The sequence below is a fragment of the Xenopus laevis genome, chromosome 4L (genome assembly GCF_017654675.1).
Source record: "Xenopus laevis strain J_2021 chromosome 4L, Xenopus_laevis_v10.1, whole genome shotgun sequence".
Taxonomy (NCBI): domain Eukaryota; kingdom Metazoa; phylum Chordata; class Amphibia; order Anura; family Pipidae; genus Xenopus; species Xenopus laevis.
In genome coordinates, this window is record NC_054377.1 from 9,190,876 (window position 1) to 9,214,188 (window position 23,313).

The 23,313-nt window shown below is 41.4% G+C and overlaps 2 protein-coding genes across 8 annotated transcripts in view; one reads left to right on the plus strand and one right to left on the minus strand.

Moving 5' to 3' along the window:
* LOC121402869 (extended synaptotagmin-1-like) lies at window positions 1-4,532 on the minus strand. Its single transcript, XM_041589591.1, has 14 exons — window positions 4,513-4,532; window positions 4,351-4,423; window positions 4,177-4,266; window positions 4,009-4,064; window positions 3,717-3,837; window positions 2,749-2,910; window positions 2,570-2,655; window positions 2,428-2,476; window positions 2,233-2,322; window positions 2,041-2,145; window positions 1,777-1,848; window positions 1,541-1,627; window positions 1,291-1,437; window positions 1-1,007 (listed from the first exon to the last, which is right to left on the minus strand). Exons 1-14 carry the CDS (start codon window positions 4,530-4,532, stop codon window positions 918-920), a joined length of 1,248 nt encoding a protein of 415 aa, XP_041445525.1. The 3' UTR covers window positions 1-917.
* A 15,827-nt stretch (window positions 4,533-20,359) lies between these two features.
* The window catches only part of LOC121402910 (activating molecule in BECN1-regulated autophagy protein 1-like), a 64,756-nt gene continuing 61,802 nt past the window's right edge, over window positions 20,360-23,313 (plus strand). For 2 of the 7 annotated variants that reach the window (XM_041589779.1, XM_041589782.1), the window contains exons 1-3: window positions 20,361-20,673; window positions 21,549-21,607; window positions 22,198-22,381. In XM_041589779.1, coding sequence (XP_041445713.1) covers window positions 20,539-20,673; window positions 21,549-21,607; window positions 22,198-22,381 — 378 coding nt within the window. In that variant the 5' untranslated portion in view covers window positions 20,361-20,538. Of the gene's footprint in view, window positions 20,674-21,548; window positions 21,608-22,197; window positions 22,382-23,313 lie in introns of all 7 variants that reach the window. The other 5 variants (XM_041589780.1, XM_041589781.1, XM_041589778.1 and 2 more) reach the window with 5 other exon arrangements.

Below are 23,313 nucleotides of genomic sequence, written 5' to 3' on the forward strand. Positions count from 1 at the left end.
TTATTGTTTTCAAAACAAAATACAAACAAAAAGAAAAAAGAAAGAATGGTTGGTGGAGAAACAAGTCACAATACTTGGCAATCAGCGCTGTACATATGCATATCCGTACACATGACCAGGTACACAATTTCGCAGTACATCACATACAGCATAACAATGATATGGAGACAAATCTTACAGATACAGTTTCTCAGGTATGAGCAGCCCCAAGCCGCAAATCTTCCACCCATCCCGTCCAGACCAAGTCAAACTTATTTGGTGTTAGCTTTGATCTTAATAACGGATAAGCAAGACAGACAGTAGATGTTCCATCATGAGAAGTCAGGCCAAAGGTCAGGGACCATGAGGGTGCAACCTAGAAGGTACTGACACATAGAGGGTAAGTTGTGGCCTTAGGTAGCAGCATTGATGTTTATGTTAAGTCCTCCTCTTCCTCGTTCGTCCTCTACAGACTGGTGGGAGCCTGTTGACATTCCAGTTGACATTCATGGGCATTTAAATGTTACAAGAACAAAATATCTTCTATTTGTAATACAAAAGTTCAATGTTGGCTTGCTTTATGGACATCTTTGATGTCCTCTTCCTTCTCCTCTGCCCCAAAAGTACTTGCATGGCTCACAGCTTAAACTGATGCCAAAGGGTGAAGAGAGGCTACATCAGGGTAGTTGAATTAATTATTCATGTAGGAGATGAAACCTAGTCTTCTAAGTTCCTCCTCTAACCCAGACTTTCCTCCGGGGATTTCTGGTGGGACCTTCCAGGGGTGGGAACAAAACAACCTGACTACAATATATACCCTTACTAAACGGACACCCTTACTCTCAGTGCAATAATTGCGTGACCAGTATAACATTCCCCAAGAGGAGCTAATGTTGGTGGTGAAATTCTCAGAAAGAATGACTTCTGGCTAAGAATGATCAGCGCTTCTTGACTTTGGTCCGTGGTTTGAAAAATTGAGCCTTGGTCTTTCCTTGAGGCGATGGAGCTCCAACATCAGGGGTCAAAATCTAAGGGGAAAACACATAACACTGGATCAATATACATATGAGACAATTTCTTTAATGGCCAGTGACTGAACTACCGGGGGAGCAGTGGGTGCAATTCTAGCAGGGTCCGCTCTGTGAGCCCGCCTGCAGTTTGTGCCGGCGAAAAAACGTTGAAAAAAACGATTCCGGGTGGAGGCTGCACCCGGGCCTGCCTCCCCCCTGTTACTGTTTATGCCAGTGTCTTTTAAAGCTGAAAATATTCTAGCACAGATGATATTAACACAATAGAGTGTATACCACTTACCCTCAATTGTAATTTCACCCGGATTTCACTATTCTGTTCAGTTGATTCCAGGGGCAGCCAGTCCTGCAAGGTCATTTCCGAAGCAGCCAGAAGGCGAGATAGGCGCACGGTAATACTTCCGATGGGCTTATTGTGTTCATTGTGAACCTGTGAAAATACCGGTCATAAGTGGGTCAGAAAGCAAACAAACACAACACAGCACCCTACATGGGTACAACAGCAGCCGTAAGAAAAGCCCATTTGTACTCACCTTAAGCTTCAGTTCCTCATTAAGTGGGTTCCTTATCAAGAACTGGAACCTCTTTTTCCACTCTGCTTCTCCGTTATTTATTCTGCTCTGTAAATAGAAATAAGATGTATTCAGAATGGAATCTGGCACGGCCATTTAATGAAACAGATATTTTCACAGGGTACAAGGAAGTGCCAATCAGCGCCTCCCCTTCCTCCATAAGTAACACATATTTGGACAGTTATTCTAATACTTACTCCAAACTTCTTTACATTGTCTTCAACGCCAACCTGCACGACAGCTAACGCTTTCAGATTGTCCTTCTTCATCTGTTGGACAAGAAAAGATGTCGATCAATAATGGTGTATAATGGGAAAAAGGGAAACTTTCAACTTGGTGTTGGGAGATATTTTACACCTATTATATCTTAAATATTCGAGATTAAAAAGGACCTCAAATTAAGATAATAACAGGCAGTAGGGACAGGAATGGCAGTTAGAGGGACTTTTAATCTGACTCACTTGTAGAACAGGCAGACCCCTTCCTTTTTCAATATAGGTGTACAGAACGGCTGAAGCAATCTCATTATCTCTTTTTGGCCGAGATTGTTCGTTTACTTTCAGCACCTGGAAAACCAAAAAAAAATTTGATGCACCAACAAAACATTCCAACGTATCTCCACGGCAGCCAGCTTAAAGGAACAGAGACTTTACCTCTTCCAGTTGGGTTGGGTCTGAAAGTAGCCTGAGACGTGTCACCTTGATATGAAGCTGGCCAGACTTTACGTTCTCCAAATCTATCCACTAAAATAGTAAAGTAAAAAAACATAGTCAGATGCCTCAGAAAGCTTTGTATTATTAGTATTACTATTATTATCATTATAAATCAACATGACTGGCTACACTTACCTTGTCTATGAATCCTCTCTCTGGCACCTCTTTAATTCTAATTCTGCAACTAGATATGGAAAAGGAAAAATAGTTAGAAACTGTATCTACAGATTCTACAGCTGCTTATTGTTATTATAGGGTCACATATGGACATACTCACCTGCCCAATTGCTGGTTTATCTTAACACCTTTGTCAGAGATAAGATTAAATTCTATCTCCTGGTCTGGGAGGTCAGAATATAATATCTAAGGATAAAACGAGAAATGTGGTTATAATATCTAAGATGCAATCTACTGAATTTACTGTACAGATAAATATCTGTGTAAGCGATGCGATACCTCAAAGGTCTCATTCCACTTTGGATTCAAGTTCTTGTGTATCACCCTTGTCTTTGCTGTTGTTCCTCCTCCGCATATCACAACATAAGGGTTCGACGATTTGGTTAAAATTTCCTTGGCAACAAGGTTTTTGGCTTCTATGACTCGGATACGAAGCGCATTCTAAAATAAAGTGAAAAGGGTAATGTGTAAGAGAAAAGAGCTTCAACGTAGACTCTCTTAGTTTTCAAAATTAAAAGTTCACTCTTTAAAGGGGCAAATTCACTAAGATTCGTAGTTGCGCCAGCGCGTGCTTTGCCGCACTTCGCCAGGCGAATTTTCGCCAGCGCTACGCAAATTCACTAAAATCCGAAGTTGCGCTCAGGGGAAATGAAAGGTTGCGAAGTTGCACTAGCGTTAATTCGCCAGGCAAAGCGAAGTTACGCTAGCGATGCTTAATTTGCATACGGAGCCAAATTGAAGTTACAATGGAGGTATATGTAGCAGCACTACACACGCCTGGGAAACCTTCAAAACAGCAAATAAAATTTTTATTTTGCCCTACACATGTGCCCACTGTATAGTTAAGGTGCCATGAGTTAGGAAATGTAGGGGGGAAGCCTATCACCAGCCTATCACCCATAAAAAAAGAAAAAACGCCAGCTTTTTTTGAAGCAATCCCTATCTACTCTATTGCACTTCGCCTGGTCTGAGGTGGCGAAGGAAGTCTAGCGTAAAAGGTAGCGTTCAGAAAAATGCGCGCATCTGTGAATTTGCGTAGTTAGGTCCATTGCGCAAATTCGCCAGGCATATAAGGGTGCGAAGTAACACTAGCAAATTTATGCCAGTGTCCGTTAGTGAATCGGCGAATTAACGAAAATGCGCTAGCGAATTAATGCTAACGTTAGGCGCTTCGTCCTTTAGTGAATTTGCCCCTTTGACTCTCTACAGGGAAGCAGGAAGGCTATAAAATACAAACTAGGCCTTACCCAGGGTTCTAAAAACTGCAGCTTAGCCAAATCAAATCTGGCTGCAAGGGGATGGCTGAAATGCTGCGGCGCAACGATGATCTGTCCGATTTGGTTCACAAGCTCTTTTTCCGACAGCGTTCTGAAGGAGATGGGAGAAGGAAATATGTATGTTATTCCAATGTACAAATAAGCTAGATAGAGCAGGTAGGGAATTGGGAGAGGAATAAAGCGCAATAACGTTTTTGATTAAAGACAAAAGCAATAGCTGGGAAAGGAAGGGCAGAGTATGAGTACATATAAGTCAACTTACTGAAGTCCAGGAATATTCAGTAGGTGGGCAAATCCGGTCCATTGTAGTTCCAATACCTGCAATAAATGCACAGTCACATTGAAGAGTTCAGACTACAGAACTAGAAATATCGACGGTTTCCTAACTACATATGAATTCTACCTTCAGCTCCAAATCTTATTGACTTACCGGACGGTGAGGGAAATAAACGGTCAGTGCTCCAAATATGGGTGAGTCCTCCATCAGCGGTGCCAAAATTACCCGCAAGATTCCCTCCAGCTGCAAAAGAGAAAGTAATGTTTATATATATAATAAATGCAAAGGAAGCAGCTAACGTACGCGATATAAGACTGGTAGGCTCACCTTTATAGATTTGATGCCGGCTATGGGGGTTTTTTCCGTAAAACCAGCATCCACCTTTATGTCGGCATTATAACTGAAAAAAGGAGCAAAAGACAATTATGTAAGGAAGGGACATTTCAGAGTGGGCAAAGGAAATAGAAAAAAGATGGGTTTGAAATGTACCTGACATCGAGATCCAACATTATTTGCTTTTTTTCTGGATCCGCATGAGTTTTCCAAGACTTTATCTGTGGGGGCTGAGCATAAAGATTGGGGTGTTACAAGAAATCTATTTACAAGAAGAGGAATAACCCAAGTACAGAAAGAGATCATTACCTTCTTGCCAAAATCGATGTTGATGAAACGGAACGAGGCAAGATAATTGCTTTTGGCGCGTATGTCAGGCTGAATCCTCTCTCGAATCATCTTTTCCACGTATTTGGAAAGAAGATGCCATATATCCTCAACAATCTGCCATTGAAACAAGTTGAAAAGGCAGAGGTTAGAGATGTAGACACACGTACATACCCATACGATAACATTTCCTGGGCCCCCTGGGTTGTGCCCACCGCAAGCCCCACCTACAAGTCCACCCTCCCCACCCCACAGGTCCACCCCCACTACACAGTAAAAAAAAAAAAACATTGGTGGTTAGGGTTCCCACATGTTAATAAAAAATATTGGTGGTCAGGGCCCCCCATTAAAAAACATTTGTGGTCAGGGCCCCCCATTAAAAAATATTGATGGCTAGGAACCCACATGGCAAAAAAAAAAAATTGTGGCCACGGCCCCCCCACATTATAAGAACATTGGTGGCCAGGGCCCCCTTAAATGGATTATGAAAGTTTAAAAAAAAAGTTTCAAAAAAAATTTGGCGCTCAGGGCCCCACCACACAACAGGGACCACAAAGGGTTACCTTTAGGGGGGCCCTGCCATGTTACACGTACTTCATTAGTGGGGCCCACCTGCTGTCAGTGAGCTGCCAACTACAGAAGGGAGGAGGGGAGCACAGGTGGCTGCATCTTCTTCCAGTGACAGCATTTTCTTTCCTTATTGGTCACAGAATTTCGAGTCCCTGTAAAGCTGCATGGTGATTGGATGAGCTGGAGGAGAAGTTCAAACCTCAGCTATCCAATCCCTGAGCAACTGGGACTTAAACTCAGTGACCAATAAGGGAAAGTAATGGACAGAAGATACCTCCCCCTGTGCTCCCACCCTGCCTTCCCAAAGTTGGCAGCTCTCAGCAAGCAGGGGGGCCCGGCTAATCAAGTAAGTGTGGTGTGGCCGGGCCCCCCTTACCCTCGGGGCCCCCTACAACTCTCCCCCCTGTCCCCCCCTGATGGCAGCCCTGCCCATGCATGCCCAAATTTCCCATGTACAATCATCCAGTGACAAAGAATAAAGTGTAAATAAAAATATATATATATATAACTTACCACATTCAGGGACTCGATTTTCTCAAAGCCTTCACGTGGAACCTGCAGGAACAGAGAGGAAGAAGCGTGTTACGGTTCATGTTCCATTATTGTATTTAAACGTTTACATTTTTGCTCCATGATAAACCAAGTCTATTTTAAGTAGGGATGCACTGAATCCAGGATTCAGCCAAGATTTGGATTCAGCCGAATCCTTCTGCCGGTGAGAACTAGGGATGTAGCGAACCGCCGATAATGTGTTCGCGAACGCCGTTCGCGAACACCGGCAAAAAATGCGAACAGTTCGCGAACAGTTTGCGAACTTCGAACATCCGAAAATCGTTCGATTCGAACGATCGAAGGATTTTAATCGATTTTAACGATTTTCGTTCGAATCGAATGATTGAAGCCATTCGATCGAATGATTTCATTCAATCCAATGGCTTCGATCGTTCGATTCGAACGAAAATCCTTCGATTTTAGCGTTCGAATGGTCGAACGATTTTGGCGCGAACGCCTATTGGCGAACGTCGCGCGACGTTCGCGAACTTGCGGCGGACGCGAACAGCCGATGTTCGCGCGAACAAGTTCGCCGGCGAACAGTCCGCGACATCCCTAGTGAGAACCAAATCCGAATCCTGATTTGCATATGCAAATCAGGGGCGGGAGGGAAATTACACAACTTTTTTTTTTTTACAAGGAAGTAAAAAATGTTTCCTCTTCCCACCCCTACTTTGCATATGCAAATTCGGATTCGGTTCTTGGGCTAATCTTTTGCTAGGGATTCGGCCGAATCCAAAATAGTGGATTCGGCGCCTCCCTAATTTTAAGATGGGTGCGTTCGTTTATACATTAACTTTCAGGAAGTCATAAGTGTCTTATTCTTAGCAACTTTTCAATTGGCCTTAATATGTTTAAAGTATCTTTTTTAGTTTCAAATGGTTTTAGCGGGATATATTCAGGCTAGATAATTGGTGAACTAAGCTAATGGAGTGTCCACATCTATATTGAGAATATAATTATTTGAAAAATAATTGGAGGTGAAGTCCCTTTTTTCAAATAATTGTATATTTTTTAGTATTATTCTAAGTTTCAAATTGGGGTCACCGACCCTGGCAGCCAAAAGAACGTTACCTTGGGCATAAAATCTGACTTTTTCTTGAAATTGTTCTTTTTTTTTTTACTACCCCTTTAAACTAGGCAAAGGGGGCTTCAATTTGTTTCTACAATTGAGGGATGACTGCTCGTTACCCATAAGCTTTTATATGACCCACATCCTTGACTCATTAAAGGTGACATTAAAATTAGGGATGCACCGAATCCAGGATTCGGTTCGGGATTCGGCCTTTTTAAGCAGGATTCGGCCGAATCCTTCTGCCAGGCCGAACCGAATCCTAATTTGCATATGCAAATTAGAGGCGGGGAGGGAAATTGCGTGACTATTGTCACAAATCAAGAAAGTAAAAAATGTTTTCCCCTTCCCACCCCTCATTTGCATATGCAAATTAGGGGTCGGATTTGGTTCTTTTAAGCAGGATTCGGTGCATTCCTAATTAAAATAAGTTGTTTGGGTCCAGAGTTGCCACCTGTCTGGTTTTGACAAGGACAGAGGCGTTTTCCGGGTCAAAACTGGAAAACCAAAGAAGGAAACTCAGACCAGATTCCCTTTGATTGTCATGGCAATCGGCCAATCGCTGATCTCCATGTCATAGCCCCATGCCTGACCGTACTAGTCCCTCCTCTGACTTCAGTGGTCATGCTACTGACATCACCAGCCTTGCCCCATGACATCACCGCTTCCCCCTCCCCCATATCCTGAATATAACGAGAGGAAAGGTGGCAACCCTATTTGGGTCATGGCTCAGTGGTTTGAAAAATAAACTTCAACATGAATTGATAAATAATAAAAAGAAACAATAAAATGATATTCTTCAATACAAACAATTGAAATGTCTACCCCTTTAAGCAGAGAACACGGGAGCCTTACTGTTTTCGGATCTTTTTTTGTTCTTTGGGTTCATCCTCTGTCTTTTCAGTGGGACGGCGGTTTTTCTTCCAGATCCTGTAACGCTTCCATATCAGAATTCCTACTATCACATATCCGATCTTAATGCCTTGGTGTTCTAAAAAGAAGCCGACTAACAGGGACAGGATATATATTAACTCTGCCAAAATGGGTCTAAAAAAAGTTTTGAGTTTTTCAAACATCATTAAAAAAAGAAAAAAGAGTTAAAAAGTTAAAAAGTTAAAAAAAAAGGGAAAAAAATTAGAATCTATTTCACACTAAACAGAAAAAGAAATCGGGAGCGAGCTCCTTCTTCTTCCTCTGCTAGCCTTGAAACGACTCGAAAGCAACTGGTAAACAACTACATCTCAGGACAGGCCAGCTGTAACGATGACCTCACAATGCTAAGAAGTGATGATGTCAGCTGTCACTATGACATCACAATGCTCAGAAATGATTGTGCCAGCTGTCACGATGACATCACAATGCCTGATCTGATTATTATGAGAAATGCCAGCTGTAACGATGACATCATAATAGGTGTTTGAAGGCCGTGTTTTACTTCACATTTCAACCATCAAACAAGATTCTCTTTCCGTTATTTTCACTGCACTAAGACTGATAAAAAAAAACATGAAACAGTGTTAATGGCAGGGGTCCCACACTCAAGGTTATTAATAGTGGACGGAGCCACCAACAGCCAATTGTATTGTTTTAAACTTAAAATGCTGCCATTCTCACATTCTGTAGGTCATTGACCCCTAAACTTTGCAGAGTTCACTGGGTAACTGCAGTTCAAGGTTAGAAAAAGTGGGAGGAGCCACCAACCGCCAATCAGATGCCACTCATTGACTTTCAATGGGGAAACTTAATATGCTGCCATTCTCACATTCTGTAGGTCATTGACCCCTAAACTTTGCAGAGTTCACTGGGTAACTACAGTTCAAGGTTAGAAAAAGTGGGAGGAGCCACCAACCGCCAATCAGATGCCACTCATTGACTTTCAATGGGGAAACTTAAACTGCTGCCATTCTGACACTTATAAAAGCAGGATCCCCAAAATTTGTACAGTGTTTGCACTGTGGTCCAAGGTTGGAAAATGTGGGTGGAGCCAAGAACAGCCAATCAGATTTCATAATGTTTTTTAAACCATTCTTCTCAAACTTCCCTTCCTGGTTCTTATTGACGGCAAAACAATCCTACTGGGTTTAATCAATGTTTAAGTGGGTGTTTCTCCTTTACGTAAACGTTTAGCATGTAATAGAATGCTCCATTCTAAACTTTCCATTGGTTTCATTATTTATTTAGTTTTATAATTATTTGCCTTTTTCTTCTGACTCTTTCCAGCTTTTAAATGGGCGTCCGAATAGTGTTGCTGCGCAACTATTTTGACGCGAGCAACTTTACGGACGTGCGTCCAAAACGTTTAGCCGCCGGCGAATTTCGCGGGAGTTTTGCGAATGTATTTGTCGGCGGCGAAACGCGGATATGTGTCGTGAATTTGCACAACTATTTTGACTTTTTTCGGCGGTGGCGAAACGCGGATTTTCGTTGCTAATTCGCGCCAGGCTAATTTATTTTCCCATCACTATCCATGACAATTAGCTGCTCATCAGAGAATCATAGTTCAAATAATAAACATGTTTAATTCTAATACAAGGTGTATAGGGCGCTGTACAACAAAGTGGAGACTACGCCCGGTCTATTAACTCTTGTGTAGGTAGTGTCCCAATACGGCTTTCCACCATGCACTCCGTATTTTGCTTTTAACTTTTAGTATGATATAGAGAGGGATATTCTGAGACAATTTGCAATTGGTTTTCATTTTTTATTATTTGTGGTTTTTGAGTTATTTAGCTTTTTATTCAGCAGTTTGCAAGTACAGGTTTAGGGACCTGTTATCCAGAATGCGGTTTTCCTGATCTTTCGTAATTTGGATCTTCATACCTTAAGTCTATTAAAAAATCATATAAATAGTAAATAAACCCAATAGGCTGGTTTTGCTTCTAATACGGATTAATTATATCTTAGTTGGGATCAAGTGCAAGCTAATGTTTTATTATTACACAGAAAAAGGAAATTATTCTTGAAAAAATTGGAATATTTGGATAAAACGGAGTCTTTGGGAGACGGCCTTTTCCGTAATTCAGAGCTTCCTGAATAACAGATTTCCGGATAACGGATCCTAATGCTCAGCGTCTGTTTCTTTCCTTCTGATGTAGAAGTTGGCGTCAGACAGGTCTAATACATCTTTTTTGGGGGAGGGGGCTCCATTTTCTTGCAGATGTATTAGAGATCAGACAAATAACTGACACCAATTGAAACAAAACCTAAGTCAAAATAACTGACATTGACACAAATCCTGATGATTTTGAGAGGCTGAGCTCTAATACATAGGGATGGGCACCTGTTTCGTTTTGACAAAAATTCGCCGCCAGCGAAATGTCGCCGACGCCAATTAAAGTCTATGGGCATCAAAAAATGTTTTCATGCTGCGAATTTTTTTTTGACACACAACGCCATTCAAATCTATGGCCATCTATGGTCGTATTTGGAAAGTTTCTTATTTCAGTGACATAATGTGCACGATAGTGATGTGTGAATAAATTCGCCAGGCGTGAATTTCTGCGTTTTGCCGCTGGCGCATAAATTCGTGAAACTGCGGAGAAAATCTGCCGCGTCCAAAAAATGTGGCCGCACGTCAGAATAGTCGCACGCATAAAAATTGACACGCGTCAAAATTATTCGGACGCCCATTGACTTTAATGCATTTGGACAAAATAAAAAAAATTGTCGCGGACGTCTATATTGACAAGCACCCATTGACTACGATGCGTTTTACCAATTTTTCACCGTTTTGTGAATTTTTCGACGTTTTGCAAATTTTGTAGCGATTTTTTTTTGGTGAAGGGAAACGGGACAAATTCGGCCATCACTAGTGTACAATACCAGGTTCAGACTGGGGTGTGCAAGGCCTGCTGGGGCTGCTAATCCAAATGTCCCCATGGCCTGTCTGCTCACCCCCCCTTCCCCTCCGCCATGCGTGCTTACTTTTACAGGGACTCTTTCAAGTTTTCAAACAGGGGTCGCTGACCCCATCTAAAAAACAAATGCTCTGTAAAGCTACACATTTATTATTACTGCTACTTTTTATTACTCCTCTGTCTATTCAGGCCTCTCCTATTCATATTTCAGCTTCTAATTCAAATCAATGCATGGTTGCTAGTTTATTTTGGACCCTAGCAACCAGATTGCTGAAATTGCGAACTGGAGAGCTGCTGAATAAAACGCAAAATCACTCAAAAACCACAAATAATAAAAAATGAAAACCAATTGTCTCCGAATATTACTTTCTACATCATACAGGTAGGGGATTCGTTATCTGGAAACCCGTTCTCCAGAAAGCTCTGAATTATGGAAAGGCCCTCTCCCATAGACTTCATTTTATCCAAATAATCCAATTTTTAAAGAACAATTTGCTTTTTCTCTGTGATAATAAAACAGTCCCTTGTACTTTATCCCAACTAAGATATAATTAATCCTTATTGGAAACCAAACCAGCCTGTTGGGTTTATTTAATGTTTACATTTACATTGATTTTCTAGTAGACTTCGGGGCACATTTACTAAGCTCGAGTGACGGATTCAAAGTAAAAAAACGTCGAATTTCGAAGTTTTTTTTGAGTACTTCGACCATCGAATAAGCTACTTCGACTACGACTTCGATTCGAATTAAAAATCGTTCGACTATTCGATAGTCGAAGTACTGTCTCTTTAAAAAAAACTTCGACTACCTACTTCGCCACTTTAAACCTACCGAGCTACAATGTTAGCCTATGGGGACCTTCCCCATAAGTTTTCTAACCTTTTTCTGATCGAAGAAAAATCGTTCGATCGATCGATTAAAATCCTTCGAATCGTTCAATTCGAAGGATTTAATCGTTCGATCGAACGATTTTTCCTTCGATCGTTCGATCGTAGCATTTGCGGTAAATCCTTCGACTTATGTACATGCCCTATGTACATGCGGGGCCCTATGTGCATTCTGGGAGTCACAGTGCCATTTGATGCTGGAAGCTACTGTGCCATTGGGTGTCACAGTGCTACTTTAAGCTGGGAGTCACTGTGCCATTGGGAGTCACTGTGCCATGTGATGCTGGGAGTCACTGTGCCATTGGGAGTCACCATGTCGTTTGATTCTGGGAGTCACAGTGCCATTTGATGCTGGGAGTCATATTCCAGTCTCTTATTCAAATCAGTGCATGGTTGCTAGGGTAATTTGGACCCTAGCAACCAGATTATAAACTGGAGAGCTGCTGAATAAAAAGCTAAATGACTCAAAAATTGCAAATAATAAAAATGAAAACCAATTGCAAATTGTCACAGAATATCACTCTCTACATCATACTAAAAGTTCACTTAAAGATGCGAAAAGGTGGCTTTAGACTTATACTATGATCCCTAGATGAAGGAAGACCTTTGCAGACATATTGGTATTTAAATTCCTATCCTACAGTGGAGAACTACTTGGGGGGACTAGGGGTGCCACTGTTACCCCATGGACCCTGGCAGGAGGACTATAGGACTGATAAAGAATTCAGTAAATTGCAATATCTGTAAGGAGGATGCTGGGTAATAAAGGGGTTACGGCCTGGTTAATATGGTCTCACCCAGGTCTGTAGGGCTTTAGTTCCATTTCTGCATACTCGGCCAAATAATAAATTGCAGTTTAATAATTTATAGGGAACAAGACAAATATGTGTAGAAACAGACAGAAACCCCATAGGCTGACTCTGTATAGGTCAAGTTTTTCAGGGCGGGAACTTTAAGAGCTGCGGCTAACTGACCATACACGTCTCTAGTCACAGGGCAACTGACCAGAAAGTGATCCTGGGTCTCTTCCTCTTCACACTCCCAGGGGCAATTTTTGCTGCCAATACTAAGATAATTTAAGTTGCCCCAGACATAGAGTTTCCCTTGGAGTGAAAGCCAACAGTTGTCAAAGAACTTAGGGGGGAGTCTCTTGCCATTAAGATAGCGAAGGCTTTCCTGAAGGATGTCACACACACAGTCTCTCAAAGCGAGAGAAACAGCAAAATAGTCCCTGATCACCCTGTGATACAACTGTACTATCCGAAATCTCTTCATTCTACCGCCTTGAAACCATGTTCCTACAAAAGGCAATACCCAATTCCTGATACAGACTTCCCACAGGGAATCATTTCCTTGGGCCAAACCGCCAAAGTTAAACTTCAGGAAAAGTGACCCAAAGAAAGTCACTGGGCACAACATGCCCAAACCACCCTCCTTCCGCTACCTAATATATAGAGACAGAGACAAGAGGAAAGTGTTGGAAGGGTTACTGTCTGCTCTCTCTCATTTCCCTACAGAAATAGGGATTGGAAGCACTAGATAGGTGCCTTTTATTCAAGGACAGAGACAAGTGACTGAAAAGACTCTGGGGGGTAGGTATGTGCCTCCCACAATTCTCTGAGACACAACAGATAAGGACAATAACAGGGGCAGTACTTTACTGGGCTCGCGGGCAGTATAGGAGCTGGAATTAATGAGTCTCTACCTTATAAAAAGGAGAGAAATATTTTGGCAGGAAGTAGGAAGCAGGAAGTTGTGTGTAGCTTGTGCAGTTTTTGAGAGAAGTGTGTGAGTGGAATATCTGTAATTTGCATTCAGTAAAATTGCCCAAATTGTGGTTGAAGCCCCATCAAGTTTCATCGAAATACTTTGTACACAGTGTTACACCCAAAAAGGGTTGGGCTAAAGGATGTTTTGGGCGTGGCTATCTTTTCCTTGGATAAACCTGATAAACAAACAGCGGCCATTTTCCCTTCTCTGCACCAGAATCGCATCTATGTCTCATTAACCTCCTCTCATCCAGCGCATATTAAGGGGCTACAGGTTTCCCTCCCCCAGCGCTCCTTTTTATTATTATTTTTTTCCTTTTTGCAGACCCGTCATTTCTGCCCACGCCACAGAAAAGCAGGACAAATCAGATCTGGTCACATGTTTTGTTCGTCCTGTTCCTGTGCTGAGAGTGTTAGAAAGACTAAGCCACCATTTTACAGTGTGCTGTTATATGTTGCTGTGTTAACTCTTAGTAAAAGTTATTCTCTACAAGATCAGTTCCTGTGTGTGCCTGTGCTCTGGTTCACTGTCTTACCCACATGCTTCAGAGTTCCTGCAAAGCCAGTGTAAGGTGCCTGAATAGACTTAATAAGGGACAAGACAGTAACTAAACACATCTCCCTGTTAGAGAGACAATAAACCATTTATTAAATGACTGGGTTTGGCAGCTGTAATGTTATGTAAAAGGCTAAATTGATTCAAAGAAATGGATTCCTGTTCTGACTCTGCTTGTCAAATTAGTATCTACATTACTGTGCAGACTCAGGAAACTGAGGCTTTTTTTCCACCCAGTTTTTATTTTATATATATATGTGTGTGTGTGTGTGTGCTATCCAAAAGGGACCGAAACGTCGGTTTTACACACAATGTAACTAATACAGAAGTTTTTTGCACAAAAAGTCCCTTGGTGCTGGTGTTTTGTTCAAGTCTATATAGATATATATAGATATATATGTATATATAAATATATATATATATATACACACACATACATACAGGACCTGGGGTTTTACAGATAACTAGTCTTTCCGACTAGTTTTACAGATAACTAGTCTTCATACCTTAAGTCTACTAGAAAATCATGTAACCATTAAGTAAACCCAATAGGCTGGTTTTGACTACACTAAGGATTAATTATATCTCAGTTGGGATCAAGAACAAGCGACTGTTTTATTATTACAGTGAAAAAGGAAGTCATTTTGAGAATTTTGGATTATTTGGAGAAAATGCAGTCTATGGGAGGTGGCCTTTCCTTATTTTGTTGATTTATGGATAATGGGTTTCCTGATAACGGGTCCCATACCTGTGTGTGTGCTGCCCTCCAGCTGGTGTGCCGTAATCCTATGCAGCTGAATGGCAGTCCTGTATGTAGCAGGGGGATCTGTGTAAGCTGCACAAGCTCATTTTCAATATGGCTCAAATTAATATATCATATGTGTGTGCGATTTTTGCTAGGGAATACGGGAGTTTTATCGAATGTTATCAGTTCCTAGAAAGCTCTTTGTGGAAATGATCTCTGCGTTTAAGGACTCTCATTATGGGAGTTTATTTATGGAGCGACATACTTTTCTCATTATTTCTAATTGTAACCATTCAACTATAAATAATAATTATATTAATGACATTTATAATAATTAGAAATAACTTTTTCTGAGTTGAATTTAAACCTCGTGGCTTCATGCCCACGGCAAATGTTTGCTCATACAACTTTAAGGGGAGGTTCGTGTCTGAATTAAAGGAAATGTCACCTTTATATAAAGTAGATACATATTAAGAGATATTTTTTTTTTTATTGTGATGAAAAAAAAGAAAAAAAATTCCATGCTTTGAAATCTGTGGGATTGCTTTGGCAACTGCCGGCCTGTGGACATAGCCGTTTTGACTCTTATCTGTATTCTCCTGCCCAGACACTCACGTCTATGGAGTCTTTGCAGCAATGCCAGATTCCATGGATTTCAGCCATGCGCTTTCTCTGCAGAATGACAAACTTCTTGTCAAATAATGATCTTCATCAGTTAAGGGTTGGGCTAAAAATATAAATTAGGAATGCACCGAATCCTGGATTCGGTTCGGGATTCGGCCTTTTTCAGCAGGTTTCGGATTCAGCCGAATCCTTCTGCCCGGCCAAACCGAATCCTAATTTGCATATGCAAATTAGGGGCAGGAGGGAAAGCACGTGACTTTTTCACAAAACAAGGAAGTAAAAAATATTTTCCCCTTCCCACCCCTAAATTGCATATGCAAATTAGGATTTGGTATTCGTCAGAATCTTTCACGAAGGATTCGTGGGTTCGGCCGAATACAAAATAGTGGATTCGGTGCATCCCTAATGTAAATGAAAGAGGAAAGAGAGATCATTCGGAAAGTGTGGGAATAGACGAACAGCGGCTTCCAGCAATGTCACAAATTCGCTAGGGGTGCATGGAAATCACTATTTTAGCCAGATCCCGATTCCTTTGTGAAACATTTGTCCGAATGCTGAACTGAATCCAAACCCTAATTTGCATATGTAAATTAGGGAGACGAGGGAAAGAGAAAAAAAAATATTCTTTTTTATGTTCTTGATTTTTTTTTGGATACTGGATTCTGCGCGTCCCTTAAATTCACAGGAAGGAAATGAGAAAACACTTTCTGGTTTTTATGTGGTTGCAGGGACAAAATAGCTACAGCAGCCAATCAGCAGTTAGCTTTTGTTTTTGTTTGTCTAGTGAAGGTAGAAGAATTAAAGCAATTATCTGGCTGGTTAATCTGAATTTACAGCATGTACTTCCCTGGGCATTAGTCACATGGGTAAAGACAATGACCAATGGGACGATAGCTTGTGTTATACTCCTTGCCCGATTTCCAGCACTGCAGGATGGGTGACAAACTGTTGCCTCTCCATAGGCTTTCCGATCATCATTTGGATCCTTCAGAGGAGCTCGATGAGACTACAACTCCCAGCATGACTTTGCTGGCTACGTTATTGGAGTGCAAAGTGAATTGTGGTTTATTCTTCAGTCGGGGCGTTTCCATTGTGGCATGTGGCTGTGTAATCGTGTTTTCCCCCCACTCCGAAGCAAAATGGTTAAAGCTGTAATGGCCCCGGCTGCCAATCAAAATATTGTCCTGCCAATAAATTCTGTTTGATACTTGTACTCTGTGTACAGTGCGGCTGCCAATGTTTTCTCGTTCTTCCTTTTATTTTCATGGGCCTTAAATAAGAAAACATTGCTGCTTCTTACTAAAAAAAACGGGGGAAATATCATCCATCAAATGAGAAGTTTGCCCTTAATTATTTTTGGCAGAAACATTAAATGTTATTGTGGTTAAACATTAATTAGATGGCCTGACCATTCCCTTTGTGCTGTTGTTTCCTAGATTTCATGTATGTGAGCTGTTATCTCAAGTGCTTTTACTTTTAGTTGCAATGTTTTCTTGAAGTTTAGTCCCGCTATCTTCTAGTCTTATGGTACTGACCTGCATAAGAAGCTCCATGAGTTACAGTGATTTCTGTCCAAAAAAAGTGTTTGCTTACTCAGAATGCTGGGAGAAGTGACGATCTAGAAGACTGACAGTCAGCCGTGGTGGAGTCCTGCAGTGGGTCGGATACCCGCAAAAACCTGCGGTACACTGCGGGTAGAAGTTCCGGGTGCGGGTATAGACGTGGGTCGGGCCGCGGGTCTTCTCAATAGCGATATTTACTCCTTTTTTCTGATCACGTCTACTTCCGATGATGTCACTTCCAGTTTACAATGACAGCACTTCCTGATTCTTGATGGTCAGCGGGTCCAAGCGGGTAAGAATTCGGGTTGCGGGGACGGGTCAAGTACGGGTTCCAAAAAATGGACCCGCGCATGACTCTACTTTGTGGTTCAGCTGTTTGGAAGGCAAAACATGGCTGCTCATCCAAATATATATCGTCTCTCTTGTTAGAAGAGATGCACCGAATCAGCATTCAGTTTGGCACGTGTTCTGCTGAATCGAATCCAATGTCTTAAAATCACGTGACTTTAAAGTTCTGAACTGCTGAGCAGAAAAATACCAAATTTCAAATCCAATTCCAAACCTTTATTTGCACAAACGTGTGAAAGAAAGAAAGGAGGACGTGAGAAAGAAAGAAAGAAACTGAAACCTTCTGTTATCATGTGATTTTAAGGGTTCGGAATTGGTTTGGCCGATTAAAAAGGTTCCAGTTTGGTGCAACCCAGGATTCATTAGGGGCATCTGTTTTTTTTTTTGTTCGCTATCTATGGATATTTTGGAATTTTCATAAGCCTTAAAGGGATTGTTCACCTTCCAAACACTTTTTTTCCATTCCGTTATTTTCAGTTATCTCACGAGAAATAGACTTTTTTCAATTACTTTCCAATTTTTTACCGGTTTTTTTAAATCTAAGTTTGAAGTCGATGGCCCTGTCTCTGGTGTTTGAGCCTGGAAGATCAGTACTTTAGGCGCAGACTGTAGCAAACGTGACTAGTGAATCCTTAAGGGCAGATTTATTAAAGGAGAACTAAACCATAAAAATATGAATATGGCTAAAAATGCCATATTTTATATAGTGAACTTATTGCACTAGCCTAAAGTTTCCGCTTGTCAATAGCAGCAATGATCCAGGACTTCAAACTTGCCACAGGGGGTCACCATCTTGGAAAGTGTCTGTGACACTCACATGCTCAGTGGGCTCTGATTGGCTGTTGAGAAGCTAAGCTTAGGGCTCGTCACTAATTATCCAGCAGAAAATGAGCTTCCCTGGCTGTAATATAAGATGATGCTACAGGTTTGCTGATTATTAAATTCTGATGCTAATTGCACTGGTTTCTGTGCTGCCATGTAGTAATTATGTGTATTAATTACTAATCAGCCTTATATTGTGACATGTCTATTCTATGTGTACTGTATATTGTGAGTGGGTCCCTAAGCTCAGTAAGTGAAAGCAGCACAGAGCATGTGCAGTGAAACAGCAGAAAAGAAGATGAGGAGCTACTGGGGCATCTTTGGAGACACAGATCTTTACTGCTAAAGGGCTGTGGTTGCCTTGGGCTGGTACAAAAGCCCAAAACATAATGTACAACATTTCTAGCTACTTCTTTAGTTAAGCTTTACTTCTCCATTAAGGGTCGAATTGAAAATTCAAATTTTCTATTTTTTTTATGGTCTACGCTGTCAAATCCGACTAGGGAATTAACCAAACTTGATTTGAAAAATGTCATTTTCGATATTTTTCATACCCTGGCCCTTTAAGAATTCGAATTCAACTATTCGTCACCTAAAACCTGCCAAATCATTGTATAAGTCAATGGGAGAGGTCCAGGGATCAATTTGGAGTTGTTTGTAGAGAGAGAACGGAAATCGACTTTGGTCGAATTCAAGTCGAGTTTTCGAGTCTGCAATGTTTTACATGTTCGATTTTAATAATAACTAGTCGACTATTCGAATTTCGAGTCAAATAGAGTTCATGTGAGTCAAAAAAAACCTCACATAAATAAATTTGACCCTTGATAAAGGTGCTGCTTAATGTGCAAGAGAGAAAAGCCTTTCTGCGTCTTCCTATAATTAGTTAATTCCTATGGAATTATTATATAAATTAGCTCATTTTGGGGCAAAGCTTATTTGGTGCTTTAGATGGCATTTTTATTTGAGGGGACTGGGCAAAAAAGATACTCTGTGTTCCAGCCTGTATTGAGGCAACAGTTCCCTCCCAACGCAGCTTAATGAGTTGTTGGCTCTGTCCCCATTGAGTGCCATTTAATCTACAGAACACAGCTGTGCTCCGGGTAATGCCCAAAACAGGCTGAGCTGTAGCGCTCAACAAGAGATCCTATTTAGGGCACTGGCTGGCGGCAGTAAAACCAGCATATCGTAAAGTCGCCCAAAGTTGCCTCTGGAGGAAACCTCTGGCGACTTTGCGATATGTTGGTTTTATCACCAGCAATTTCAGTTATTTCCAATGGAGACACATTTTCAGGTGATTTGTCTCCCTCCGTCGCACTTGAATAATCGCGATGGACAAATATTCCCGTCAGCCACTGCCCTATGCACAAACAAGTGAACCAGAGATGTATTAAAGGGGTTGTTCACCTTTAAATTATCTTTCAGTATTATAAAGAGAGATATTCGGTGACAATTTGCAGTTGGTTTTAATTTTTTATTATTCGTGGTTTTTGAGTTATTTAGCTTTTTATTCAGCAGCTCTCCGGTTTGCAATTTCAGCCATCTGGTTGCCAAGGTCCAAATGACCCTAGCAACCATGCACTGATTTGAATAAGAGACTGGAATATGAATAGGAGAGGCCTGAATAGAAAGATGAGTAATAAAAAGTATCAATAACAGTACATTTTGTAGCCTTACTATGGAAGCACCGAATCCAGGATTCGGCCTTTTTCAGCACGATTCGGATTTGGCCGAATCATAATTTGCATATGGAAATTAGGGACGGGGAGGGAAATCATGTGACTTTTTGTCACAAAACAAGGAAGTAAAAAAATTCCCTTCCCATCCCTAATTTGCATATGCAAATTAGGATTTGGTTCGGTATTTGGCCAAATCTTTCGCAAGGATTCGGGGGTTCGGCCGAATCCAAAATAGTGGATTCGGTGCATCCCTAAGCCTTACAGAGCATTTGTTTTTTAGATGGGGTCAGTGACACCCATTTGAAAGCTGGAAAGAGTCAGAAGAAGAAAGCAAATAATTCAAAAACCATAATAAAAAGAAAAAGGGATCAAGACCAATTGAGAAATTGCTTAGAATTAGTCATTCTATATATATATATATATATATATATATATATATATATATATATATATATATATATATATATATATATATACATATATAAAAAGCTTACTAAAAGTTAATTTAAAGGTGAACCACCCATTTAAGGTCACTGCATGCACCTTCGAGTATTACATAGATTATCTTGCACTTTAACTACAATAATTGTTGGCGCCATTTTTTCCTCCTGTATAGAGAATGTTGATGGGGGGTAATTTGGGGGTGTCTGTAGAGGAGATAAGCAAGAAATGTTTCTGTCCTTCGAACATATTGTTCTTATCAGGCTGTTCATTCCTTTCCCTGTGCACTAGGCTTCCATGAAGTCCGCCTGCTCCTGGATGTCAGCTCCTGTGTCTAGTTCCAAGAGCTTGCAGTGACGGCACTGGTGGTGACATGAAGGTAGCTCCTGAGAAGAATGCAGTCCGGATCCTGGCTGGACGGGAGAGAGGATTGCAAGCTCAGGGAGCCCAACGTCTTCTGCAATGCCTGGTGGAGGATAAGACCCGGTTTATGAAATGGGAGGGCAAGGTGAGAAGTGTAAGAATAGCCTAGATTTTGTTTGTACAGGAATCAGTTATTTGAATGAGCTCTAATACATCTGCTAGGAAAGGGAGCCCCCCTATAAGATATTTTTGATCATTATTATTATTTTTGCCTTCCTGGACCAACTAGCAGTTAGGCAGGTTAAAATAGAGTTAAAAGGTTGAACGTGATGGACGTGTAACTTTTTTTCAACCTAACTTACTATGTTACTATTGGGGATGCACCGAATCCACTATTTTCTATTCAGCCGAACCCCCAAATCCTTCATGAAAGATTCGGCCAAATACCGAACCGAATCCGAATTTGCATATGCAAATGAGGGTTGGGAGGGAAATTGCGTTACTTTTTTTGTCACAGAACAAGCAAGTGTTGAATCTATTGATTTGGTAGTTTCTTGCGTTTCTGCTGAAAAACGCCAGTACTGGCGTCCCGTGCCGGATTTCGGCTTGCAAACGCCATGTGAGAATCGCCATATTGCTTTTTCCATTAGTTTCAGTGGTAGTGCAGTTTATCGTATTTACGCCTGACTGAGCTTTTTTAAAAACGTAGCGTAAAAACGCCATGTCTGGCCTTGCCCTAACAGTGTATGCCCAACTTTAGATCTGCTATGCCATCTCCTAATAATTATTCTTCTGTATGTAATGTCAGGCACGCATCAGTAATTGGGTTACATACCTTACACACCTAGTTACAATCAAATAGTACTTTGCAGTTTGTGAGCAGACATAAAGTAGCCCGAAGTTGAACTCTTGGGGTTAAAGTCTCTCCAGAGGGCTCTTGTCGATTCACTGGTGCATGAGGGCATTGCTTGTGTTTCTGCCTTGTTTATTTCTAAACCCGTGACCTTGTTTGTCTTGCAGAAGGTGGAGCTTCCCGACAGCCCGCGTTCTACATTCCTACTGGCATTCAGCCCAGACAGGTAAGTCCCCCCCCTCCCTGTGCCCACTGGCACTCGTGATAGCATGCAGCTGCTTTGCCACCTGGCAGAGCACGATCATCACCTGTCTTCCTTGGGTTCTGCCAAGAAACTACACACTGAGCCTAATGATTAGGGCCCAACGAGCAGCTTTCCCTTCGTATCTGCTTAGGGCTTGACTCTGAGTTTATACACATGTAGACAACCAGGTACACTGTAGCACACAAATTTAATTAAAATGTTGCTTTTTGTGAATTAATTAGTAAAAATGAGAGCGTCCGTGTGCTACTAAAAGTTCATGAGCAAGAGAGCAAAACGATTAGCCACTTTTCTGTGCACAGATTAATAAATTCTTCTTTATTAATCTGTGCACAGAAAAGTGGCTAATAGTTTTGCTGCCTTGCTCATGAACTTTTAGCCATAGACCGACGCCGTGCACATGGTATCTTCTCTTTTCTCATAAGATGCAGCTATATGGGACACTGCAGAGTTTTTTACAGAATAACTGCATTAAATGATCTCAGAGGCAAGATGCATTGCCCATTGTTGACGCCTGCATTTCCTAACCTATGCAATACTTTCTCCTCCTTCAGGACTCTGCTGGCTTCCACCCATGTAAATCACAATATTTACATCACAGAGGTTAAGACTGGGCGCTGTATCCATTCTCTCGTGGGACATCGGCGCACTCCATGGTGTGTGACTTTCCATCCCACCATCCCAGGACTCATTGCGTCAGGGTGCCTCGATGGCGAGGTTAGAATTTGGGACTTACATGTAAGTATCTTGGACCCTTGACAGGTTCAGATTCCAGATCCTTGATCTATTCTCTCATTCTGCTGAGAATACAGGGACAGAATAGATCAGCTGCTTCAGATTTAGACTTTTAAGGCACTGATCAACATAGCGGTCTCCCAAGGTTTTGGGGAATCTTCAGGAGGAAGGAACAGACCCAGATAAAGGCTAAAGATCTTCCAGGAAGAAGAGTCTTAAATGGTGTCTGTTTGACAATCCCAGTATAGTGGGAGTAGGATAATGGAAGGTTCATTCTGTTTTTGACCCATGACAGTGTTAGATCCTTTTTTGTTGATGAGAATCATCCTATCATTGACAGCATAGACTTCAGCAGCAGATACGCTGTTCCCATCTAGAAATGATTCATAGGCTTTTCAGTGCACACATCTCAAGGTTATTACAGTGTTAGAGTGAGAACAGTCAGAGAAGATGTGCAAACGGCACTTAGAAATACCCTTTTGAGGAAGATGCTTCCAAGTCGTGGGATAATCCTGCCCAAAGTAAGTGCTGCAGTTTTCAGAGACTTTAAAGGGATACTGTCATGTGAAAAAATGGGGTTTTTTTTTCAAAACACATTAGTTAATAGTGCTGCACTGAATCCATTTCTCAAAAGAGCAAATAGAGTTTTCCCAGTCACTCTTTACTGCTGTACTGCAAGTTGGAGTGATATCACCCCCTCCCTTTCCCCCCAGCAGCCTAACAACAGAACAATGGGAAGGTAACCATATAGCAGCTCCCTAACACAAGATAACAGCTGCCTGGTTGATATAAGAACAGCACTCAATAGGAAAATCCCGGTCCCACTGCGACACATTCAGTTACATTGAGTAGGAGAAACAACAGCCTGCCAGAAAGCAGTTGAAAGCTAAAGTGCTGGCTCTCTCTGAAAGCACATGGCCAGGCAATATTACCTG

Bases quoted from the DNA above. Each gene is read 5' to 3' on its own strand.
- LOC121402869 (XM_041589591.1), bottom strand. From the start codon at position 4,532: ATGTTGGATCTCGATGTCAG. The intron at 1,628-1,776 runs GTAAGTATTAGA...TTCTATTTACAG, and splicing joins ACAATGTAAAGAAGTTTGGA to AGCAGAATAAATAACGGAGA. The intron at 1,438-1,540 runs GTGAGTACAAAT...GTATTTTCACAG, and splicing joins ATGAGGAACTGAAGCTTAAG to GTTCACAATGAACACAATAA.